The sequence below is a fragment of the Euleptes europaea genome, chromosome 7 (genome assembly GCF_029931775.1).
Source record: "Euleptes europaea isolate rEulEur1 chromosome 7, rEulEur1.hap1, whole genome shotgun sequence".
Taxonomy (NCBI): Eukaryota; Metazoa; Chordata; class Lepidosauria; order Squamata; family Sphaerodactylidae; genus Euleptes; species Euleptes europaea.
The window spans coordinates 54,110,680-54,137,545 of record NC_079318.1 but is presented as its reverse complement, the minus strand read 5'-3'; the positions used below and the strand labels follow the sequence as shown (position 1 = coordinate 54,137,545).

The window sequence follows — 26,866 nt, the reverse complement described above, 5'->3', positions numbered from 1 at the left end:
CATTCATGTTACATTAACGCACCTTATGTAATGGAGGTTGGAGCCTGAAGATGTATATATTTTGAGAATGGTTTCGTCGAGATTTTGAACAGCCCCTTAGGCATATTTGTAGGTTAACCTCTGGGTCATACTTGAGTAGACTTGCCTGGAGGAAAATGACTTGTCCCTTTAATAGAGACCTAATGGGATGTTTTTTTTACCAGATATGGGCTAATAAACAGAAGCTTAATTCCAACAAGACAGAAGTGCTACTGGTGATCAGAAAGTCTGACACGGGATGTAAGGTGTCACCTGTTCTGGATGGGGTTGCACTCCCCGTGAAGGAACAGGACTGTAATATGGGGGTGCTCTTGGACCCAGGGCTACTACTGCATAAACAGGTGCCAGCTGTTGTCATGGCACCAAAACTCTAGAACTCTGTCCCCTTCTGTTGCCATCTTCTGCTAGCAGGTGAAGGCTTCATTTTGTTTAGTGTTCCCTCAGTGATCCCTCCTTCTTGCCCAATATTTTAATTATTATTTTTATGTTTTTGCATGTACATTTTAGCTCTGGTTTTAATTGCTTTACTGATGTGCTTTTGTTGATTTTAATCATTTTTAAGATGTGGTTTTATTAAGTATGCTTTCTAATTTGAAGAGTTCCCAGAATATGCAGAAACCCCTTCTTGTCTGTAGGCTTCACATCCCTACTGATAGGCCCTATTTCACTGCTCCACTGATAGCCACAGACCTGCGGTTTGCTATTTTGGGGGGAAGTTAAGGTCACGAGTGGAAATACAGGGAAGATAAAAAATCAGGAAAATTTATTCTGACATATCCCTTGCCTCCAGGATGCTAGAAGCTTTTAAGGGTGTAAGCAATCCAATTTTCCTTTCCTCGTCCATTTTCTCCCCTCCCCTTCAACTGATGTAAAGCTGCCTTTCACTTTCCTTGCCTCCTTGTAGTGAATTAGGATGCTAAGTCCCTATTTGGCTAATTTGTGTGTGTGTGTGTGTGTGTTCCTTTCCTTTTTTACCTTGTAAAGTTTCAGTAGTATTTTTTCTACATTCTTGGGAAGGCCCCTCATGAATTCCTACCTGGTCCCATTTCACTTCCCTGTTGATAAGCACTTGACTGATCAGGCCACATGAATCCATGCTATGGCGACCTTGAGCCTAGACAATTGCAATGCCCTTTACACATATCTGCTCTTAAAGCCATCTCAGAGACTCCTTGGTTCAGATTGCCTCAGTCCAGTCATTATTGAGCACTAGGTGTAACATGTGAGTCACACCCATTTTACAGATGCTTCATTGGTTACTGATCAGTTACTGGTCCTAGTTCAAGGTACTATTTATCACCTGTGTGTGTATAAAGTGCTGTCGCAGCCGACTTATGGCGACCCCTGGCACAGCTTTGCTCACAGCTTTGCTATCCTGCAGGTGAATAAGATCAGGAACTGCCTGCTCATTCACATTCTCTGTGGTGGTCTGACTGAGGAGGGGCTGGCAAGGCATGGCCAGGCTCGACCAAGTGACATTTATGTCACATCTGGCCCTCATAACAGTTGAGTTTGACACCCCTGCCTTAGACAGTTTTTAGTGTGTTGTTTAGTTTTTTGGTTGCATTTTTTTCCAGTTCTGTAATACTAGTCCCACTACATTGTCCATTGTAAATCCTTGTGTCTGATTGAACTGTTTGTTACATTTTTGTAATACATCTATAAATGAAGTTAATAAAACAAAGTAAAACTGTTATTAGCAGGAACAAACCTGGCCAAATCACTGGTGTAAGGGCTAGTGGAAAATTTTCTTCCCAAACCAAAACTTCTTTGCTAGATAGTATGTACATTTAGACTCTTGAACAGAGGCTTCCCCGTGTTACTGTGACCACCCCTCTTTAACTGGTTGTCACCTACCTCATTAGGCTGCCTTTTATGAAGGACAGGTTCCTTTTGAATTTGCAAATTAATATTTTTCTGCCTAGGAACTCTTCTGCATATGTGGAGTTTTGGATTTGTCCCTTTTTGCTGCTTTCATGATAGACACTAGATCATGAAGTTTGTTTCTAGAGGGAACAAACTGGATTATTATTAATTTTTTGCCATGTCAAGTCACATCTGATTTATGGCAACGCCTGCTGAGGTTTTCAAGGCATGAGACGTTCAGAGGTGGTTTGCCATTGCCTGCCTCCGTGTCATGACCCTGGTATTCCTTGGAGTTCTCCCATCCAAATACTTGCCAGGGTCGACCCTGCGTAGTTTCTGAGATCTAATGAGATTAGGCTAGCCTGGGCTGTCCATACTCATCTAGAATTACAGATTAGGAAATTACCACTACCACCACCAATAGGACAGCATTGCTGAGCTCTAGAAGAATAACTTCTTGCTCATCTTGCTAGCCCTGAACCTCAGCATTCTAACGCTATGGTACAGTTGCCCTGATTACTATGGTTTGGTGCTAGATTAGCAGCTAGCTGGCATACTTTGTTAATCTAACAGAATTCCTTTAGCTTCAGAGTTTTCAGAGCCCTTTAAAAATGGCAGATTGTCAGGGGTTGGTGAATCAAAACTGGGTGAGAGATACACAACTGATTACATGCATCCCTGACTCTAAATTAGTCTAGTCTTCTAGGATACTGCAGTAAATTCTTCAGGTTTAACTAGACCAATTTCGGCTCCACTTGGTTTTCACCCCTCTCTCCTTTTAACTGGTGCTGAACTGTTCTCAGAGTTCTGTGGCTCCTGAAGGGCAATAAGTATGCTTGGTAATTGTCAGGCCATTTTTTCTTTTTTTTTAAAAAATAACAAATTAATGTCCATCTTCATGGGAGGAGGGCATCTCTTGCGTATGCAGAAACCATGCCTGTGCGTGGCTGCATTTTGCTAGTCTTCTCATGTGCGTGGAACCATGTTCATTCTTAGAAGAAGTTGTGCTGATAATATATTTATTCCACATCCTAATTTTCTTTTTATGAATAGGTGGAGAAAGAACCTGTGGGGTACACGAATTAATCTGCATTAGAAAAGGTAAACAGACTTTAAATACATTTTTAATATTTACTATTTTAAAATATTTGTTTATTTATAGTGAAAGTTGAAAATGAATCTACAGAAAACTGTACTAGATAGTTTGACCACACTGCAGCTGAGTTCAGACATCATGTCAAACTACTTTTTTTTTTTTTTTGGCTTCCAATCGTAACAGGCAAACCAAAGCTTGGAGCTGCTTGTCTGTTTTCATTTCCAGTCTGCTTAGCATTCCAGTTTACCTGAGAACATAATAGATGAGCAGCTTCAGACCAGTAGTCTATCTTAGCCCAGTATCCTATTTTATACTGAGGCAGCCGGTTGCTCTGTAGGACCAACGAATGGGACATTGAGGCCTGATGTCACTGGTGTTCAGAAGTTTACAGCCCCAGGATGTGGAGGTTCTCATTAGTCATCTTAGCTAACAGTCACTGGTGGACCTATGCTCCGTGAATCTTTCTAATCCCCTTTTAAAGCTATCTGTGCTTGTGGCCATCACTTCATCCACTGACAGTGAATTATACAGGTAAATTACTTTGCCCCTGAATTCCAGTTTTATGGGAGATAAAGAAGAAGTTCTCCCTGTCCAGTTTCTCCATTTTAGGTGCAGTGAACTTTGGGAGAAGAGCAACATCCATATTTACAGTTTGTTTATTCAGATCATGCCAAACCGTGGTTTCACAAACCTACTTTAGATCATGATTTCTCAACCTTGTTTGATGCTAATGATTACTGCCTGCTAAGAAATTATACTGAACTATAGTTAAATTTACTTATCCATGGCTTAATGTGACCTGTATAGCCAGTGTGATCTAGTTTACAGAATCTTGAGATTGGACTGAGAAGACCTTGATGCACACCCCCACCCAGCTATGACATTCACTATATAACTTAAGGTTACTCTCCATCTCTCAGCCTAATTTATTTTACAAAGATGTTGAGAGATTAAAATAAAACAATTGCCCACATTCCAATGTGCAACTGCTTTGGAGGCAGAGTGAGAAACGTGCTACAAATAAAGAATTTTGGAAATATTCCGGCCATTCCTAATACACTAAAAATAATTAAAAAGGCATAGTTTTAACAGTTTCGAAGGCTTCCAGAAACCTCCAAGAACATGGAGTAAAATATATGATATAAGCATTAGTAAGAGTAAGGAGAGCCTTCTTGGTGTAGTGGTTAAGAGCGGTGGTTTGGAGCAGTGGACTCTAATCTGGAGAACCGAGTAATTCCCCACTCCTGCAAATGAGTGGTGGAGGCTAATCTGGTGAACTGGGTTGGTTTCCCCACTCCTACACATGAAGCCAGCTGGGTGACCTTGGGCTAGTCACAGCTCTTTAGAGCTCTCTCAGCCCCACCTACCTCACAGGGTGTCTGTTGTGGTGAGGGGAAGGGAAGGTGATTGTAAGCCGGTTTGATATCTTATTTAAGTGGTAGAGAAAGTCTGCATCTAAAAACCAACTCTCCTTCTCCTTCTCCTTCTCCTCCTCCTCCTCCTCCTCCTCCTCCTCCTCCTCCTCCTCCTCTGGTTATTTTGGATGTTACAAGACCAAATGTGAATGTTATGAAATCAAATACACATTCTTTCCTCCATTCTGTTACTGCATGTATCTTGACAGCAGCATTTTAACTGTTTATCAAATCAAGATTATATAATGCTCGTTGAAGCTAGAGAAATATTTTTCCACGACTGGTTGAATTTCCATTTGTAAAATGGCAGTGAACCATCTAATTTTTGTGAGACATTGTTTTATCTGTCAGATAACTTTTGATGAGATGAAGGATAAATACAAGTTAATCTTTGTTCTGTATTAATAATGATTAATACTAGCTACTCCCAACATTTAGAGCACAGTAAAATACATCCAGAGCTTACTTAAAGTTTTTTTTTTAATCACATAAAATATTAAAATACATTTTTAAAAGGAGGTAATGAAAGATAAAGGGAAATCAACTGCGGGGTCCTGAAACACCTACAGACAATTATATTTTTAAAGGTGAGGAATGCTGAACATTTGAAGATGCAAATTTTACACTCTGGAATTTGCCTACTTAAGTCATCGTGGTGAGATCCCCAAGCAGCAGTGAGCACAGAAAACCCCCAGGATGAGGTTCTAGAAGAAGTCTCTAGACTTTGGGTAATCTGAGTTTTAAAATCCAACAATAGGGGACCTTGCTACCACATTCTGAACAAACTGTATGTCATGTAGCACCATTGCTGAAAGACCGTAAGAAGAGATTACAAAAATGATTTTTTTTTGTGGTTAGCAGGATAAGGGTTGCTCTTTCATGAAAAGAGATGATGACCCAGTACAGTCCATGCACAGGATGAGGCCACAGCACATGCATTCTCATTCTTTCATTCTGTTGCTCAAAGGAGCTTAAGGTGGTGTACATGTTTTCCCCTTTTTCCACTTAATTCTCATGGAGATTGATCACAATGGATAGTCGTGTTAGTCTGTTTGTAATAGTAGAAAAGAACAAGAAAAGAGCAAGAGTCCAGTAGCACCTTGAAGACTAACAAATGTTCTGGCAGGGTATGAGCTTTCGTGAGTCACAGCTCTGAAGAAGTGAGCTGTGACTCACGAAAGCTCATACCCTGCTGGAAATGTTGTTAATCTTTGAGGTGCTACTGGACTCTTGCTTTATTCTCATGGTAACTTTAAAGCTGTGTATAGAGTTAGAGCTGCATATATGAGTCAGTGAACATGTCTGACGGGGATTTAAGCCAGAATCTCCCTGTTTTATCTATAGCTATAAATAAAATATATTTTCCCTCTGCATCTTTCCCCTTCTCTACCTGGACTCTGTATTGGTGCAGCTCTCTTCAACTGTTACCCTGGCATCACCTGTTGCAATATACTGTGACTGTTGGTAGCTGGGGCCAGAGTTCTGCTGCTTTCCCTGAAGAAGTAATTCAGCAGTGAGACAAGGGCTGTAAAGTTCAAGAAATTATCTTCCACAAAGATAACCTGGCTGCATCTGCATGCAAGTCTCTTTTTAGGACCCATCATCATTATACAAGCCATAACCAACATAAATCTTGAAATGTAAATTGCTTCACATATTGTAGCAGAGTTTATCATATACATGTATTTACATGTAATGTTATAAATAGATGTCTCCATAACATAACCGTAATGTAACAATAGCATAGTTTTGGAGAAAATACTGGGCTACAGAGCTCTAGGACTCACTTGTTACTTCATATGCAGCCTAGTCCTATTCATATTTACTTGTAAATCAATCTCATTGTATTCAGCTTCCAGCTAAGCATGCATAGCAACATTAAATTATTTATTCTTCTCGTTTTAAAGCTGAGAATAGAAACTGAATGAATACTCTGACCATTCATGTATCACAACAAGGCGTTTTCTTGTTCTCCCTCCAGTTTTGGAACCTGTAGGCCTCTCAGGGAGGGGAGATTTTGAATAGCAGACACAGGTCTAGACAGTTTCCACTATGCATGAGTGAAGTATAATCTGGTATATGTTTTGAGCTATATCTTTTCTCATTGTTTCAGTGTAAAACCTCACAAATGGGCAAACTAATCAGAAAAGTCTATATTAATAGAAAATTAATGTATACATAGAGTTTTAAGGAATACTATAAGTATTAGGAAATATAATCAATATTCGTACTTGGTTTTATGTTTACATAACAGTAGCCATTCTAATTCTTTAAGCTAACATAAACTCTTCTTTTTATCTAGTTATTTATTTAGGGAGGTTATTAGCTGATTTTCCTCCTGTCAAGCATGAAGCCTGTTACAGTAAAATTTATAAAATTTGACAGTAAAAACAACCAGTAAAACCGTGGTAAAACAACAGCAGGTAAAAACAATGTTATCAGAAAGCCTAGGGAATTAAAATTGCTTTCATCCAGTGCCTAAAGAATGCCAGGCTAGATGACTGAAAAACCTCTGTTGAAAGGGCACTTCACAACTGAGGTGCCCCCACTCCACCCTGTCTTTGATTGCCCCCTAAATCTTTCAGATGATAGGACAAACAGAGTAGGTTTTGGGATACTGATCTTGTAAGCAAATTGGTACAGAGGTAGGTAGCCCATACCTTGTGCAGAGACTGTTGAATATTTAAGATTTGAACATTTCAGATTATGCCTGGAAACAAAATTGTAGCGAATATAACTCTTAAAATGCTCTGTAGTTTGTGCCTTTTAATAACCAATTGAAGTTTCTAGATAGAGAAGCAGTTCCACACAGCACATTACAGTAATCTAACTTGAATGTGATCAGAGCAAGGATAACATCCCCAGGATATGACCCAGCTCCTTTAGCTGGCATGCCACCCTTTTTAGGTCAGGCTGACTCCACAATCCTTTATTTACTGTATCATTGACCAAAAGCACCTCACTGTTCCCCGAACTGAGCTTTATTGGCCCTGATCCTACCCATTATAACCACCAGTCACTCATTCAGGATGACCAAGGCCCACCTGATAAGAGACAAGCAGAGCTAAATGATGGGTTTTCACTCCAAATCTCTGGGTGACCTCTCCCAGCACTGGAGATAGGACTGAACCTTGTGGGACTCCATAACAAAGATGTCACAGAATCAAGCAGCTATCTCCTTGTGCCATCTTCTGGAATGGAATCATTAGAACAAGGTGGCTTTGATCACCAGCTCAGATTAGTTGAGAATACCATGGTTAATAGTGTTGAAAACTGCCAAGAGGCCTAGATGAAGGAGTAGGTATGCATACCCCCCTTCACTTTCTTGTAAAGGTTTCTATTAAGGTGGAAATGGCTATTTTGCTACCAAAACCAGACTAGGGTCCAGATTGAGATGAGTCTAGATAATCTTTTTCATCCAAGACTGCCTCTAATTGGAGAATCACTACATTCTTGAGTATCTAACTCCCAAAGGGGTATTAGCCATTAGTTGATAGTTACGACCTATATGTAATCACTGTCATATACTAATGTAAATTATGTCTTCTTTTAGTTGTTGTTATTCAAGTATCCATTCTTTGGCAGAACCAGACTTAATGTTAGGGAAAGGAATTAACTTGGTGTACATCTTCATTAAAAAGTATGGGCTTTGTAATAAAAAGTGTAACTCAATTTCTTCCCCTTTTCATCTAGTTTTTAGAACTTCTGCTGGTTGTAGTTAGAGCACATGAGAATACGAAGGATGCTAAAGAACTTCACAACCACCTTTGATATAGGTAACATAGCTCAAAAGTAAAACAAAAAAGCAGTTAACTTTTAGTATTGAGCTCTTGCTTTAGATTTATGAAGAGTAGAGGTTGCTCTTTGTTTTAGGATAAAACCCAAACAGCAATTCTGAAATTATATAACATTAAAGTAATTTATATAGAAACTGTACATTAGATGAATCCCATAGGAAGTATGTTTGTTTAAAGGCTGATTTCAACATTATGCAGTACATTAGGTAGGGAACTCAGATTCAAACTGTGTACTCCACAATATGGAAATTAGCCCTGAATATAATAAACTAAATACTATGAGTTTGGTTGTGTTATAACAAAATTTATTGTTTCAGAAAATGTAAAAGGTAACGCTTTGGAAAGTATAAAAAATATCAAAATGTTATTAAAAAGGTGTAAAAATGTTAAACAGTGGAAAAACGAACTATGTGAAAGAATTGTAAAAGCGCCTTCCTGGGAAGTTTTCAAAGAACATTGCAGAGATGCTTTAGTTCAAGGGTCCCAAACTTTTTGAGCCTGCGGGCACATTTAGAATTCTGTCATGGCATGGTAGGCGCAGCAACAAAATGGCTGCCACAGAAGGTAGAATCAGCCAAAAAATGATTGCCACATCCTTGTGCTGTAGTGGCAGCTGCTTCCAGGGCAATGTTAAAAAAAACCTGCGCAGCCAATCAAATCTCCAACAGTCAATCAGAAACCTTGCTGGACAAAAGCCTTACCTAGCCCCACCCACTTCCTCGAAACACTTGACAGGTGCCAGAAAAGGTGTCAGTGGGCACCATGGGGACCCCTGATTTAGTTACAAGGTACTCAGTCTAGTGGATTCCCTTAACAATCATTGGTTATGGAACAATTCCGTTGTTTCAATCATCTGGCTATTTTTATGAGAGCTGTACTTTGTTTGCAGACTTTGTTAAGATGTAACTTAATCCATCCTGATCTGTATTTACAAGACAGTGAATTTAACCCATATCTCAAAGTGACTACAATTCATGGATTAAGCCAGTTTTAGTTCCAGTTGAAATAGAAGAATGTATCAGAATATATCAGAATGTTAGAAATATCAGAATAAGAAGGATCCTGTTTGATGCAGTCTCTGCAGTTCTTTGATTAAGCAGTAGCAAGCATGGCTTCATTGGATGTTTTCATTTGGTTGTGGTCATAAATCGTGGCTATTTCCACCTTGAATTTTGTTTTAATGAACATGAGGCTTTATATGGGATTGGAACACTGGATGAGAACTTTAGTAAAGTAGCATTATTATGATATAATTAGGGCTTAGTCTCACTATGCTGGGAAATACAGGTATGGTCCAGCCATACCTGGACCATGTTAATGTCCTGATTTCAATGGGACAGTTCTGCAAATGCTGATCTCTCTCTCTCTCTCTCTCTCTCTCTCTCTCTCTCTCTCTCTCTATATATATATATATATATATATATATATATATATATATATATATATACACACACACACACACACACACACACACACACACACACACACACACCGTATTTTTCCGTCTATAAGACGCCCCCATGTATAAGATGAGAGAGCCAGCAGAAGAGTCTTGTCCCCTGGCCGGCCAGCATCCGGTGTTCAAACCAGTCGCCGGCCAGCCAGGGCACGGGACTCTTTGGCTGCTCGCTCTCTTTCCCCGCCCAACAGCTGATCGGGGAAAGAGAGAGGGGAAAGAGCAGCCACCTTCCCTGTATAAGATAACCCCCCTAATTTTGGGGCTAAGTTTTTAAGAAAAAAGGCCATCTTATACATGAAAACATACGGTAATCCATAGGATTTAAAAGCACAACTTTAGGTGGATCTGTTCCATTATTTGTGTTATTTTTGCTCCTTGTTAAGTATAGGCTTGGAAACTGTTATTTAGTTGGTCTATAGTGCCATCTAATGGCTAATTCATGAAATTGTCAAAAACGTTACAATGAATACTGTGGTGTAAGAAGAATGTTGTATATAAAATATCCATTGCATCTTGGTGAATAAGAACGTTAACAGAGTTTTGTATATTTCCTTCATTTCCCAACCTAAGGGAGGACAATAGTAACCCCAAACAAAACTGTAAATATATGCACCATTCTCTGAGTTTGGGGTTCTTGAAAGTTCTGTCAAGAGTCCTGTATATCCAAAAAAAGTATGGAAATAGTAAACCATAGCTTAATTTCTGCATCATGTAAACAGTAAAGAAGTTGTACAATGGTATTATACTCAGCTACAAATTAGTCATCCAGTACTCTATGCAGCATGGTGTTCTGGATGACTCTGGTTAGGCCTGATTCAGAGATAGATGAGCACTTAAAGAGCCGTAGGAATCTAGTTATCTTTCCTATATAAGATGATTTAATTCCTAGCAAGAGGTACACCTCAGCAACCTTTTTGGTTTGTTATGGGTATAGTAGACAAGTAGTACTATTAGAGAATCATTGCATCCATTTTATCCTTTGGTTGCAACAAAGCCATTTACATCTTTAGCACTGACTAAAGAAAATTATACCATCCATTACTGCTACATAAATAATTAAAGAAGAGCAATTACATTTAAAGGGGGAGGGAGGTAGAGATTTGTGGTTTGTTATTTTATTCTTAACGTGAAATATGTTTGTCCCGCGGCGCCTGCCCACCTGGTCACCTGGGCCGTACTCACCCGGGGCTCACCGGCTGGAGATGGGGCCAAAGAAGGCTGCTGGGCCCAGGAATAAGCCCCTGCCATAGCAAGCCTCCACAGGAGCGGCAGGCAAAGCTGCCCCTGCCCCTTCTGCAGCGAGCTGCAGCTGGCTAGAAGAGATGGGGCGGAAGCCGCATGCCCGTCGTCTTCACTTCGTGCTGCCAGCGTCATCCCCATCCCTGACCAACAGCTGATGAGTGGGAGGGCTCTGCTGGGCCGACGGCAAGCCTGGAGGCCCCATGTGACTCTCTGAAGCAAGAGAACCTGGGCCCGCAGAAGGCATTTTATGGCTTGGGGGGGAGGAGCCGGAGGGGGCGAAGTTGAGGGAGGGGCCAGGGTGTAACCGGCCAGAGCCCTCTATGAAGCATTGGGGTGGAGGCCAGCGAGGAGGGCAGGCTGCCAGGCTGAGGGAAGGCCCAACACCCTGGCAACCTCAGAGGAGGAGAGCTCAGACTCTCCCTCTGAATGGTCTGAGGCCGAGAAAACACCCCCCCCCCCGCTCAGGCCTCAAGGGCTTTAGCGGCAAACTCTGTGCCAACCGAGGTGCAGAAGGGAGCAAAAGGTGCACCCCGCAGCACCACAATATTTAACTATTATTGTAAGTTGCCTTGAACAAAGAGGAAAGGTGGGTTATAAACGTGTTAATGATAGAGTCCATGAAAATGTTTTACAAAAGATAAGCTGGTCACAAGCGAGGAGCCTCTTCTAAGAAGAACCTCCTAATCATTTCAGACTCCCATATTTATAGGTTTTTAAAATTATATTCCAACAATAGCTAGCAGTCTCACTTGATAAGGCACACATTCTTGGCTACCTAATAATCTTATAACTTCAAACACCTGACAAAATTATCTATACTTGAATACCTTTATATATTTTAAGAAGGTATTCAAGAATATTTTATTATTCATTTTTATATACATTATTTGTATCCTTCCTTTCTCACAACCGACTCAAATTGGATTACAACACAGTGAGTCAATACAATTGACAGAATGGGACAGTCAATGAACAATGCAATAGGAATTAGGGTTGTAGAACCAACTAGGTCTTAAAACTGAACTGAAGAAATTCATATTAACATGGCACATTAAATTATGCAAAAATCACATAGTAGGATCCTAGTTTCAGCAAGCTATACATCGTAGTATAGACCCCTGTCCCTAATAATTTATCCAAGTAACTTTGTGAAACATTTAGTACAGTGTGACTCTGTTGCCTGTGTAGAAAAGCCCTCTCAAATAACTCAGTTTTACATAGTTTGTGGAAAGCCATGAGAATGGGGGCCTTCCTGACCTCCTCTTACCCCTCTTACCCTCTCCAAGGCTATTCTAGTCTGGAGCTCCCTGTTTGGCATGTTTAGCTGAGAGATTAGGCCAGCTCTGTTTTTGGCCTGCAGAAATTTCCTCCATGATCTGTTTGGTCAAGACCAGCAACTGTTCCCCTATATTCCTGGCCATAGCTATGTAGCCTATCAGCTAGACATTAGGCTTGAGGGTGTGTTCAAACACAAATTCAACAAATCCTCCTTTCCCAGTCACAAGCTACACAAGCCATGCATTTTTGCCCAACATGTCCACAAAGGCTTTTGTGTTCCCCCACCACAGCAGCAATTGTAGTGACTGTCCCAGCAGAAATTCTGCAGGTACAGCTTCTCTAATCACTTGCTGCGTGTGCACTGAATACAGTTCTACTTTAAATGTATGTACAAGGCAAAGTGCTTCTCCAATGTGTCTAAAGTTATTAAATACTGCAACAGACTGTGATAGCACAGTGTACTGAGCTGAGCAGACTAGTGAAAGAAGCTGTTGAGGAGTGATGGCAATCCTCTCCCCTCTACTGAACCCCACAGAAGGGCTACTGCAAAGAAGGGGGGATGCGCTTGGCTGCAGTTTACAAAATGTAAGCTTTTACAGCCAATTCCTGAGCCTATCGGTGGCCGGGGACGGCATGGCCAAGGTGCCACCACGGCACCTCCAAAGAGGTCCCCCAGCCTCCAAAAGGCTGCAAAAAGCCTTTTTAAATTTAAAAAAGAAAAAATGGGGCATTTCCCCCCCCCCCCCCATTGCGAACAGTGAGGCTGCTCTTGGAAAAACCTGGCTCAGCAACACTGTTCCTGGAGGGGGTGTTCCCGGCCTGGAAGGGCTGTGAAAGCTGACTAACGTCAGCTTTGCCCCGGGAATGCCCCCCCCCCCCCATACGGGTGCTGCATGTTCAGGCACTGACGGAGCTGCCCCCGCCGCCAGTGTAAGTGCCTCTTATCATAGAATAAGAGGCACTTATTTAGGAGTCTCACAGCTTCTCATTTTAAAATGTAAGAATTGCATTCAGTACCATGCCCCCCCCCCCCCAGCAATTATGTATATAGGGGAACTGAGGCAATTCAGAAACATAGAGAAATGAAAGAAATAAGACTGTTTTGAGAAAGGCAGACAATACATATTATAAATAAGTACTGAAGGGAGATGGAAAAAAGAGAGAAGTCCAGCAGGGAAACAAGAGCTGAAACAGAAGGGGTGACAAAAGCTAGTGCAAGGATAATCAGCGGAGAAGTGATAGCTAAAATACTGAAAGGTAAAAACAGGCTTGCTTCTTACGATGTGTTAAGGTATATAATTTCCTGTATATTTTCTATTATATTATGACAATGATAATGTCGACATGTACTTTAAAAAAAGACAGTTAAGAATTGAGGCCTGCAGGCTTTAAATGACATGCCTTGAATTGCGGCAAACCAAAATATCCAGGGCATATGGAAGCCTTAGTGATCCACTGGACTTGATGATAAGCCCAAAGTCTGCCCTTGAGTCCAGGGCAGAGAATCTTTTTTATTTGTAATTTTAAAAGAACAGGTACTTGTGTCGATATTCTTAAGCAAAAAGCCCCCCTTTTCACCTGGGGAACACAGGCTCAGAGATGCCCAACTCCCCTTTGAATCAGGCAAGTATTCAGGCACAGGAATGCAGCTTACTTATGAGCACCTTCTTACACTTGCAACTTCAGTAAGGAAGGTAGAATTATTTTATGCGTATTTACTTAAAAGCGAGTGTCATTGACTTCAGTAGAACTTACCCCCAAGTAGCTGTACCTGTGAATCTTTAAAGCTCCAAAGCTTTTGAAATTGGACAAAATAAAAGCAGTACAGTTACTGCAAGTTACTCCCAAGAACTACCGGTAAATAGTGCCACTAGTGCCATACATCATAGCCATATTTGGCTTAAGATTGCTAGGATTTGGGATTTTCCCCCAAAATTGAGATGAAATAATTGCATTGGCTTAATTTTGTGGAGTGCGTTGTTCTGTACATTAAGTACAATTATCTAACGTCGTCAATGCAACGTAATAAAAACATTCTTTTCATATTGAATAGACTTTCAAAATGTGAATACCTTCGTGGATTCACAAGGGTTTCAGATCAAGCCCATGCTGATTTAGTTTGTATGCAAGGCAGATACTATTGCATTGATGACTTAAATAATTAAACTGCCGCTGACATGCAGTGAGATAAATAGATTGTGTCATCCACCACCGGGCACTTACCAGTACAACATCATATGTAAGTAAAGTAAAAGTTTACAAATTTTGATTAAAACTGGTCTTTTATTATTCTATATGCAGATGTCAACATGATGACATTAACAGTGTTAATCTCTATTAGAAAAAATAAGTGTTAATTGAAAATGCTTTTAGAGCATTTACATAGAATGCTTTTAGAGCATTTTCAATTAACAGTAAGAATGTCTGACATGGAAAACTGTTCTAAAGAAGGGACGTTTTATTTTTAAGTTTGGAAAGTGTAGCATAACATAGTAAAATTTAATACAGTGTGTTTAGAATACTATTCTTTGTATAGTTTATGCCCGGTAAGTCCATTAGTAGTAGTAGTGTGGTTTCATATTGACAGTGAATTATGATATTAATTTCAGTGCATTTCTTTTATCTTTTATTCTGTGCTGAACAAATAAATTCCTTTCATTACATAAACTCACAAGATAAAACATACACAGATTATAACCATGCACTAAGTACTTTGAACAAAAGTGCCCAATCCAGTTAGAACAATTCTAAGAATCCATAGTCCCATGTCTGTTTTAATACTTCTCAGGATGCAATTAACATATTAATTAGGATTTAACTTTAGATATATTTCGAATGACATATTTCTTCTGTATAATTGTGATAAATATCTTGAAATGAATTTGATGAGGCTTACGGTTACTTTCTGGCCAGGAAATAGTGCTGCTCAATATTTTATTTATGAGACATTAAATGCTTAATATTATATAAATACAGCATAGTCTATGGCATTGAATGTGACCCTCAAATAGGGTAATCAAATACTGCCCAGTGCATTTTTTCTTGTTTAGTATATCATGGATTTTTATAAAGCTATCAGAGTAAAGACATGTCTTTTCAGGTGCTATATTCAGCTTGTTTATAGTCTTTTAAAAGATGAGTTCATGTATGCAAATTGATACAAGACAGATAATTTCCAAAGACTCACATTGGCATTAAAGTCAATGAATAATTAATCAGTCTAGCTGAAGCTAAAGTTTCGCTCTTTAGTAAGGTATTAATTGCTGCATTCTCACAAAAATGTCCTTAGATACCGAGTATCTACAAAAGACTGAACGGATGGCATAATGTTTACCTTTGAGCACAGCTTGTTTGCTTATTAGTTTAATACAAGCCAGAAATCCACAAGGACTTGCAGGGGTCAGTTCATTTCCCCCTGTATCCCCTTCCCTACGCTATATTTCATTTTATCTCCTCCTGGCAGCTCCCATATCCTCTCTCCTTTTCTTGCTTCCTTCTCTTCTTCCCACTCTCCAACTAATTTTTCTTTTATCTCTCTCCCCCCCCCAGCCTTCAGCTTTATTTACTATTGTTAACGTCATTTATACCCCACTTTGGAGACCCATATTTCTTTTCTCCTCTATTTTATGCCCACAACAATCCTGTGACATAAGTTAGGCTGAGAGTATGCAACTGGCCCACCGAGCTGTCTTTCATGGCATGAGGGGATTTGAATCTGGGTTTCTGCCCAGAGTCAGGAAGCTAGCTATGGCAGGAGATGGGAGACATAGTCAGTGGATGCAGTCCAAGGTCAAACACAGATAATTCTGAGTCCAAAGTGTCAAAGCAGGAGAAGGCAAATCCAAAAGGTGTTGTCAGGTCCGGTCCAGAAGTGTCAGGTTCATTGAGAGTCTGAAGTACATCACAGATACAAAGGCAGGAACACAAGGGGTGGTGACACATTGCTCCCTTGCTAACCTCTGTTTGCTGGCTGCTTACATAGGAAATTATCTTGCTGGGGCAGACAAGCCAGCTGTATTTAATTAGGTTGTTCCACATTCCAATCCAGGTGTAATTCATCAGCCCTGCATTACCTCAGTGCTGCTATCAGGGGTTGATCTATGCTGAGCCAGCAATCTTGCTCTTCTCTGTCTCTCCTGGAATTTCCTTTGTAAATGCCTCCTCCTTTGTTCCAAAGGCTCCAGCGACCCTAAAGGTGAGGCTGACAGTTGCTAGGTTTTAGGCATTGCTTGAGTTCCTGAGCTGGAGAGATGAGGGCATGGTGCCACAGTTTCTGACTGCTACTGCTCCTCTGATCTGCCCAGGCTGGGACTGAGTTCCTCCACCTCCTGCTCCTCTGTGGAGGTGTCAGCAGGAAGACCCACCTCAGTCTTCCAGATCCTAGTCTCGCATTCTAATCACCACTCAAAGCTGGCTCGTTCACGTGGATGTGTTATTGAACAGTCATAACAAGAGGGCAAACTTAGAAGGCTACCCTCAGGAAGAGCAAAGAGTAATTTTAATTGATAGCTGAAGATTAAAGCCACACTTTTGCCTCCAGGGAACGAATCCACAACTGAGCTCTAATAGCAATCCTTGCCACGCACTAAGGAGCACCCAGCAACTTTCTTAGAAACCTGTGCAGAATAGCATCAAGATGCTTGCCTACCAAAGCGGCCCACAAAGGAACATCATAAAGAAGCTGGGTAACTGTTTTTGCTCCAAAGAGCATAATAGCAGAAGGAATATATTGTCCACCTCTGGAAAAGTGTACATAAGAGTAGAAATAGGGGAGTTTGCTAGCACAGGTTCTTGTGAATTTGACAACCTAAGCCTGTCAGGGAGATCATTTATATAAAGACTGAACAGGGAGGATGCCAAAACGCATCCTTGCCTAACCCCTCTATGCAATTTAAATGAGTCAGACAACAGTCCCTGTTTGTTGATTTGTACTCACACTTCAGATGTTTCATATAATGAGCAAATGAGCCAGAGTAGGCAAGCTTCGATACCGTAGCTGCTATGTTTCTACCATAGTCTATTTCTTGGGACCGAGACAAAGGCCATCTTTAAATCCATAAAAGCAACATATATTGATCCATTAGAAGGTGATGTATATTTTTTTAATAAGAGGGGAGAGTATAAAGCAGTGGTCCAATGTAGAATAACCTGACCAAAAGCCTGCTTGCTTGGGTACCAGTGTAGAATTTTCTGTTATCCAACTGGATAATCTATTTAACAGATAGGATGCATACAACTTACCCATATATACTCGGGTATAAGCCGACCCGAGGATAAGCCGAGGTGCCTAATTTCACCCCAAAAATGGGGAAATATTAGGCACCCACGTATAAGCCGAGGGGAAAATGCACCCCCTCCCCCCCCCGCAGGCTTACCTGACCGGGCTCCAGGCGCGCAGGCAGGCGGTGGTGGCGGCCCCCTCCCTGCGCGCAGGAGGCCCCACAGGGTCAGCTGGCAAGCGGGAGGACCGGCCCGGGTGAGGTGGGGGGGATGGGGGAGGTGGGGGGGAAGAAACCGCCGCTGCCCAGCAGAAGGCGTGATTGCGCAAAAGGTGCAACGATCGCGTAAAAGGTGCAACGATCGCGCAAAAGGCGCAACGACCACGCAGAAGGTGCAACGATTGCGCAAAAGGCGGATTGGGTGGGGGGGCGCAAAAGGGTGGGGTGGGAAGAAACCGCCGCCGCTGCGCAAAAGGCGCGATTGGGTGGGGGGGAAGGGGGGAAGAAACCGCCGCTACCGTGCAGAAGGCACGATCGGGTGGGGTGGGGGGGAGAAGGCGGGACAGCGCGCCCATCAGCTGGCCAGCGGGAGCGCGCTGGGAGAGGGCCCGGCAGGCGAATTACCGTACTGACCCGAGTATAAGCCGAGGTGAGTTTTTTAAGCCAAAAATCATGGCTAAAAAACTCGGCTTATACTCGAGTAGATACGGTACCCACTACAGAAAAAAGACTAATTGTGCGATAATTCCCCACATTGGCTATGCTTTGTTTTTTGTTGGCAAAACTTTATGCTTTTGATGGGGGTGTTCCCAGGCTGAAAGGGCTGAGGGAGCCGAGTAACTGGCCATGCCCCCAGAGCTGCCCACAACCACGCTGGCGCAGGGGCCTATGCCTTGGTTGTGCTGATGAGCGGCTGCTGAGGGGCTGCTGAGAACAGCAGAGCCCTTATCTTGGAAGTACGTCATTGTAAAGGTCAGTCGGCTCCCTGAGTCCCCCCCCCATGATTGTGCTGTTAGTTAATCACTGTTGATAACTATTAATTGATTGCTGATTTCAGTACTTCAGATATTAAGGGAAGGAATTTCATTTTGAAGCTAAAATGGAAGATTTAGAAACATCTGCTTCAGTGTTTCATAAATGATATTTGGGAAAGCAAACTCACACTTTCTTTTATTAATTTCAGTTTATTTCTCTCTAATGTGTTGATAGAATTTATATGCAGCACATCTGGTATAGATGCAGAGTAAGGGTCCTTTTCAATATTGTTGTTCTAGCCTGTTACGTACTTGCATTTAAATTTGAGGTTGGATGTAAGTACTGATTAATAATCTGATTATTTGAAATTTGTAGGCGTTACACTTTGATAATTGTTTGTGCTTCTTCTAGTATCTCCAGAGGCAGTTGGATTTCTCTCAGCAGTCGGAGTGTTTATTATCCTGTTGCTGATTCTTTTTCTGTATATTAACAAGAAGATGTGTTTTGAAAATGTTGGCAGCTTCCCAGACCTCAGTTCACGATACAGTACAAGAAAAAATTCACAGGACAAACTTTGTAAGTATCAAAAAAAATTTGTGTAAGGGATTGTTAGTCCTTAGTGTGCAATGTCATATGAATAATGTTATGAAAGTATAATAATTTGACCTGAATAAGAAAATCTATAAAGTACTAATATTATGTGTGATGGTTAGTCAGAAATATATTTTTACATGTGAGGGAACTGTGAGGACTCGTGGAAGAAGGGAAATCCTATCCCCCCTGACAGCTCCCATTTCCTCTCCTCTTCCTGTGCTCAGTAGGCCCATCTCCCTGTTTTTTCTCCCCCTTGATCCCATGACAATTTGCTGCTCCCCGCAACCCACTAAATTGTTGGCCACTCGAGATATTGGTTGGTTTCTTTTTGCAACCTCTACACATGCACATGTGTTCTCACTACATTTTGGTGGGATTTGGGGGTGTTACCTCTCTATTTTTAGCTTTCAAATTGTTCTACAAATGTTTTTTTAATCTGCAGAAGAAGACCACCAATTACTATTAGATATATGATGGGAATTGTTTAATTAAGGTCAGGATTTAAAATTTTCATAGTAGAAAGAAACAAATAGTTTGAGCCTTCCCAAATCTTGTTAAGAAAAAAGTTAAGAATAATTAGATGACCACCTTTTTATTAATATGTAGTATACACTGGGGCAATTGAATTTCCCCAAATATAAGGGAGAGACTTATTAGCTATTCCTAAAATTAATACTTGGCTAAATGGCCTTTTTGTTCTACTGTGGGTTCAGTCCATTCTGTATTGAACATAATGGCAAGATGCCAAATAGTTTCAACAGAACTGGGTGACATTCAGTGTCTGCAGCTTGGTGTAGAGTTAAGCAAGCTTAAGTCTATTCATTTGACTGTGCTTAACCAAGCAATCCTGAGGGGGGGAGTTGCTTGGGAGCTGGTGTGACCCCCTACACCAGTGGAAGTGCCACTTGTGCCGGCTAAGTGGGCACGGATGCCAGCGCAGCAGTACTTATGCTGGCTCTGGAGAGCTGCGCAGCAGCGTGAGCCTTGGGTGCTGGCACTATAGCAGCGTTTTTCTTGCAAAAGGCCTTGCACTGGCATCGATGGGGCATTCCCAGGGCATTCCTAGGACAGCTCTATTGGCCCAGGAACGCCCCTTTTTGCAGGTAGCTACTTGTGCCTGCAAAATAACTCAATGGGGAAAGTTTCATGTGTGTGTGTGTGTGTGCGGATCGTCCTTTTTCTTTTTTTAATTTTGGGCCAAGAAGCCTCTCAGGAGGTGGTGCAGCTGCGCCATCCCTGGGCGTCCCCTAACTACCCCCCCCCCACTCAGGATTGCTCTGCCCGTATTGATTGTGGCGGATGGCTATAAAATATTTACAGTCTGCATGAACAAGCAGTTATGAACAAATCCATATTGAAGCAAACTGTATATGTGGTTATTAGGAAAGAGAATATAGAATACATGATGTTGAGCAGATACTATTCAGTTGTTACACAATTTCTATTTATTTATAGAATAAATACATTTATTCAAAATGTATTTTTCTTTGCAGGTGTAGGATAAAATGTCCCACTTTCCATACAGCATTTTAAATAATTTTGTTTTGGTTAGCTGAGAATGAGTTCTACTATAACATTGGAAAGATCGTATAAAATAATTGATTCCAGACTGCAAGTGTGGTCTAAAATGTCCCTCTTTTCATATAATATTTTAAATAGCCACTTTTGAAATGGTTAGTTCATGATGAGCTTTAATGTAACATTGCAAAAATATAATTGATTCTGGATTTTTCTAGAGGACATTTTGTGTAGTTGATTTAAAGTAACAGAATCAAGAAAAGAACTAACACACTGAATCCTTCGTTTAAATGATAGGATACAGGACAGCAAAACTAAATAAACATCACTGAACCTGAGGAGTGACACATTCAGAAAACAGAACATCTGTTGCTTCTAAAATATTGTTATTAGTAAACAATAAAAACATGGCATTTTTCAAAAATTTACAGCAAAATCTGAACCTTCCTTCTGTGTCTTCTTTGGTTGATACACTCAGCAATGCTGTAGATGATCTAACCAGTGCTGTTGGAGACGTAAGCTATACTGTAGCTGATTCAGTTACAGAGCAGGTAACAAATATGATCAACAGTCTTCGAACAGATGAAACAGCTAAAACACAGGAAGATAAATCTGAAGTGGGTAAAGAGGAAAATAGAACAAATAACGATATAGAAAAGTATATGAAAGAAAAGAAGTTTGATGCAGAAGAGAAACACAAACAGTCTGATTCTTTAAAATGGGGTATGTATGGTAGAGGAGAAACCCATCATAACATAGGCAAAACCCAAAGACCTTTGAATGCCGTAGAACCTAATGAACTTAATGATTCAGAAGAATATAGGGAAATGAATAATTCAATAAAACATGTTATACACAAAAGACAAACAGGAAATAAGTACTTGGAAAATAATACATTGCCAAAAGATATTGGTGAGAACTATGGTACATGTAGAACTGCAGAATCCCTTCATGAAAAACCTAGTAAGAAACTGCATGCGGAGCTAGAACAATCTAAGGACCTGTTGCAGAGGAAAATTAAAAAAAGATCACCTGAAGTTGATTTCACGGATGCCAAAGAAGCACAGAGTATTGTATCAAAGAATCGGGAAGCAAATGAAATGCAAACATCAAAATTGCCAGAACCAAGGTCTAAAATAGTACATGGTGTTCATGAAGTAAAATCAAAGAAACCGAAAACATTTTCTGAATACCCCAGACAGTCTACTCTTTCTAAGGAAGGTGCAAAGCAAAAGCGTAAGGAATCAGAAAGTTTTTCTAAGGAAGTGAGTAGTAAGAAGACACCAGCCAAAGGTGAGGTGTCTTGTATCATATTTAATCAGTTTGACCTTTCCTGGATCTTTTACTACATACTTCTTTTCCAAAGTATTTTATAGATTTCATTTATGTAAATCTATAAAACAAAACTGTGTGTGGAAAACATGTATATTATTTTCTTTGAAATTTGATTTTCCAAATTATACTTATTTAAAAGCTATGAAATATTACTCTGTCCTGATTGATGCTAATCATTTTTGAATAGCTATTATTCAACTACCTTTTTCATTTTTCCTGCTGTTTTCTGAGTTTGCTGAATATCTGTATGGTTTATGTTGGATTACAAAGACTGTTTTTGTAGATGAGCTCTTGAAAGCCAAATGTTTGCATAAATTCATTCACCATTTTAGTCGATCAGGATATGTTGGGTTACTGAGATCAAAAGTAGATTTATGAGAAATAATATCTGTAATTCTAATATGTTTTGAGGGATATAGATCTTGTAGTACAGAGAAATAACAACTTTTTTCTTTCTATTATTTTTATTTTATGTGATTTATAAGGCTCCATAGATTAAACAAGATTACACATTCTATATGCAGTGAGATACACAAACTAAATAGATAGATCATCAAGTGTCAGTGAGATAAGTGTAGTATTTTCATGGTAGATGCTCCTTTTGAAGTTTTTTTCTTTTCTTGCATGAGTTCTAAAAAAAAGGTAAAACATTTTCATTGTATACTAAAAATTAGTCATAAGCATAATATAAAGCTAGTGAAGCTGTAAATCCAAGTTAATTCAAACTTTACAGATTTACATGGAAATGAATGTTAACATGGGGCTCTTAATCCAACATACACCAAGTAAATGACTGGATAGACATTCTTATCAGGTTGCAGAAGAGCTTCATTATTCCGTGAACCTCATGTTCTTTGAAAAATCAGAGAAACTTGAGTGATAGGATATTGCTTTGTCTCCCTTTCCCTTCTCCTATGTGGTAAGAAAAACACCTTCCATGATCTCAGTGAGTTACAACTGAAATTAAACATTTTTTTAAAATGTACCTCTTTAAAAGCCTTATTGTTTTCCAGTTAATTGTGATGCTGTACCCATTTGAAATTTGACCTGGTGCCTAATATGAAATATCTGCATTGACACTTGAAAATGCATTAATACTTGAAAGTGTTACCCATTATAATTCAGCACTCTTCCTTGTGGTATCATATGTTGTCTTGTTTAACTTCTTTTTCATATAGATAATTCATACATAAATAAAGAGCAGCATGGTTCATCATCTGAAAGTGAAGATGAGGCACTGGGTAAATACCATGAAGCCTTGTCCAGAACTCAAAATTCAAGGCCACCAGCTGGAGATAATAGACAACAGAAAAACTATATTTGGGAAACCAGACAAAAATATAGTCCTCTGTCTGCAGAGTATGATGGGTACAGTAGCGAAGGCTCAATAGATGAAGGTATGGCATAATTTACAATAGTTTTTACTTCATATTCATTCATATTTATCCAATGGAATTATAGTGGTGTTACAGTTGCAAGACAGAAATTCTAAAGCCATCGGTATCATCTAAAATCATGAACATGCCTTTTGAAGCAATTAAGAATCATTGACAAAATATTGGACTTAAAAAAACCCCTTTTGCTTTCAGATTGCTCTATACACAAAATAGTGGTGCTTCCAAGGGGTTGGATCCAGGCCAAATTGGCAATTTCCACTGATTCTCCCTTTGCACTGCAAACACCCCCTCCCCCAATATCATTCCATAGCAGCAGCATTTCATAGACCTCAGTGAGATGTAGTGGGATGGTGAAGGCAGAAAAGTTTCATACCACTTATAGAAAAATTTAGTCTGAATCCAACCCAAGCATTTTTTACCTCAATATTAGAAATGTAACAAAATATTTTCACAAGCTGATGTGTGAAGTTGTGGGTTTATAGTAGTTCTCAGATCATAAATGAGGCAGTATATCTGTATTAGCTCTGGAAGTGGATGTTTTGATTACTGGAATAGTTAAGAATTCATTGTTTCATATACTAACAATTCTAAAGCTGCAGTTGTAAGGACATTTTCCTGGGAGCAAGCCCCAGTGAATAAGATGGGACTTACTGCCAAGTTGAGCTGTTTAGGGTGGTTCCCTAATAGTGCATTTTTTGACCCTACTATGGATCAATTAGGAAAATATGTCCACTTAAAATCCTATAGCCATTTGGAATCTAGAACATTCATATTTCAGAAATATTGTTCAGAGTTTTGTATATATTTTTCCCTTGTGAGTTTATTTTTAGATAAACACTGAAGACAGAAATGGCTAATTATTTGAACAGTATTGGGTACCTTTATTAGGACATACATTGGGCAGATGCCCTGCTGAGATATTATTGTGATATGAAGTGGAAACCCATTTATTTGTATCTGATGTGTGCCCAGGTGCTCTTGCATTGATGCAAGAATGTTTTGCTTGATCAAAAAGCACCATGCACTGAAGGAACACCCAGGAACCAATAGACTGAAATGTTAGGATCCAAACCTAAATTTAAAAAATAAAAATCAGACCCCTCCATTAATTTCAAAAGAGAAGAAAAAAGAAGACAAGAAGTCATTCTCTTACTTGATCACCATGGAATTTCCTGGTCTTTCTACTCTTCCTTTTTCTATAAAGAGCTTCACCAACAGGCATTTGGGAAAGTCTCTTATATTCCGTGTACACTCGTGGTGGATGTTATGTCACCCTTTAAGGCAAGCATCATTACTTGCCTTTCTGAAGTGCCCGGTAAGCTTGGGCTCCACTTTACTCATGGTTGAATAATGGCAAGGATATCATCACCTTTTTATATATGCTATTAGCTGTGTGGCTGGAAAACTTTCCAACATTTGGGCAGACAAGCTCAAGGATTGCACAGCTTCTTTTTGCCAAGGCTCCGGAACATCTCTGGATTTTTCCCAGTGTACAGAAGAACTTAAAAATGAACATTTATTTAGCTCTGTTGGTGCTGCAATTAGTGCCTGTTACTTGGACAGAAAAAAAGTGTTAACAGCACATTCTATATGCGTGAAGCTTGTTTGACGTAACAGGATAATTTAGAATTTTTCAGCAGTATTACATTTACCTTATAATATATGCAAGCATTAAAATTAGGCAGATTCTTATTCCCAACCATGTAACTGCAAGTTTCATCGGCATCACTAGTTTTGTATACTTCAATAAATGTCATACTTTGGGGTGTAATTAAATTCACTGCAGGCCTTAATGACTTTCAAAGCAAATATATACATTCAGTTAAATTCTTTAGCAGTTTTCGATGTCTTGAAGCGTAGGTGTCCTCATAACAGGAATATTTTGACTAATTGATTTCCACAGGGAAAAAACACACAATTGAATTGTCCTGCTCTTTCCTTGTGGAGTACTGGTAGATGAGCAGCTATCATCTCCCTAGTTTACTGTGAAGTCTTCTGGAATTCCTTCACAGCTCCTCTTACTTTTTCATTCATTCTCATTCTATGCTTACTTGATGTTTTGCTGAAATAAAGGTTGGATGTGGTCCTACTAAAGCTGAATCCATTCAAGGGTGATGATGAGAAAGCAGTGTGACTTGGTAATGTGGGTTTAAGGTGGTCATTCTAGATCTGTTCTTACTTGGATGTTCATATTGTTCCAGGCAGGTCACAGGAATACTGATTAGAAAGCTGAACTATATTCCTGATTATTTGAAAACTTCAACTTTCTCCTCTTTTCCTCAATATTATCTCTGTTAAGCTGCTATCTGCTAGGGTCAGAAATTGGCAGCCCTGGGCCAGTTCTGATGAGATAGTATTCCCCAGCTGCCATTTCAAGTGCAAGAGGATTATGTGCTAGGAGAGGTAACTGTTACTAGGAGTTGCCCATTGCTTTTCTGGTAGGCCAATTTCTACTTTTGCCTGAAAGGGGGCCCTGGCTAAAAAACTCCAGTAAACTGGATGAGAACTTCTACTTGGAAGTTTCAGTGGAATGTCAGTTAAGTGTGTTTAGAGCTGCAGTCTTAAAAAGAGTTTTCCTTCTTTTTATACCAATCATCTGCAAACTCCAGCCAACAGTTGCACACTGCAATATGTTTCTAGTGTCCTCTTATTGGGCCCAGGGCTGAATCCACAAATCATACAATATTGTGCTATCATGGCACAATAGCAGTCATTTGCCATTGGATTGTCTTGGCCACATAGGAAAGTCCACTTACAAATAATTCCAGACTATAGAACAACATTCAGTTTTGTGTGGATGCTGACCTGGCATCCCTTCACTTCTGTTTTTGCTACCAGCCACTAGACAAGTTGTTTAGCAACAGAGGTGTTTTTTTGAGGGGGTGGGGTGCAAACAGACAGTAAAGCTCTGACTGTGTGAATGATTCTCTCTCTTCCTCTTCACCACTCTGCAGGGCTGGATTAACCATTAAGCAAAAGAAGCACGTGCTTAGGGCATCAAGGAAAGGGGGGCACCACAGAAATTTTCCATTGCCGGATTTACCATGGACCATATGGTGCAAAACTGCAAATGATGCAGCTGAACCAGGGTCCGCAAAAAAGGGCCCCCACATTAAATGAAAAAAAAATACATACATACAGTGGCTCAAAAAACACACAAAAAACCCTTGCACATCACAACATTTACTCCTATCCTTTAAAAAAACAGGATGGAGAAAAAGTGGGAACTGAGAATAATCACACTACGCTCAATATATTGTTTTTTATTTTTAATTATTAAATAATTTAATATAATTGTTGTTTTTTCACATATATATGGGGGCACCAAAATCTTTTAAGTGCTTAGGGCCTCTAAAGGTCTTAATCCGGCCCTGCCATTCTGACAATATGCCTGAGGCCAACTTGACTGAAAATCTGCTCACACCAGCCGTCTACTAATACGAGCAGTGTAGTGTCAGAATGGAGAGTTCACATGTGCTAATGGAGCCTCTTCCAGAAAAAGAAAATTTGCAGTTGGTTTAATCTTTTTATGAAAGTGAACCCGTGAGTTTCACGGGAATTCATAGCTCTACTGTAAACTGCTCATGCCACCAGACCATTCACATAACAAGATTCTTTTTAGTATAAATTGGTTGC

The 26,866-nt window shown here is 40.0% G+C and overlaps 1 protein-coding gene across 4 annotated transcripts in view; it reads left to right on the top strand.

The window, feature by feature from the left end:
* SYT14 (synaptotagmin 14) overlaps window positions 1-26,866 on the top strand; it is an 83,042-nt gene that overhangs the window by 9,044 nt on the left and 47,132 nt on the right. For 2 of the 4 annotated variants that reach the window (XM_056852963.1, XM_056852962.1), the window contains exons 2-4: window positions 2,959-3,006; window positions 18,798-18,962; window positions 23,012-23,230. In XM_056852963.1, the coding sequence (XP_056708941.1) occupies window positions 2,959-3,006; window positions 18,798-18,962; window positions 23,012-23,230 (432 nt within the window). Of the gene's footprint in view, window positions 1-2,958; window positions 3,007-18,797; window positions 18,963-20,779; window positions 21,792-23,011; window positions 23,231-26,866 lie in introns of those variants that run through there. The other 2 variants (XM_056852961.1, XM_056852960.1) reach the window with 1 other exon arrangement.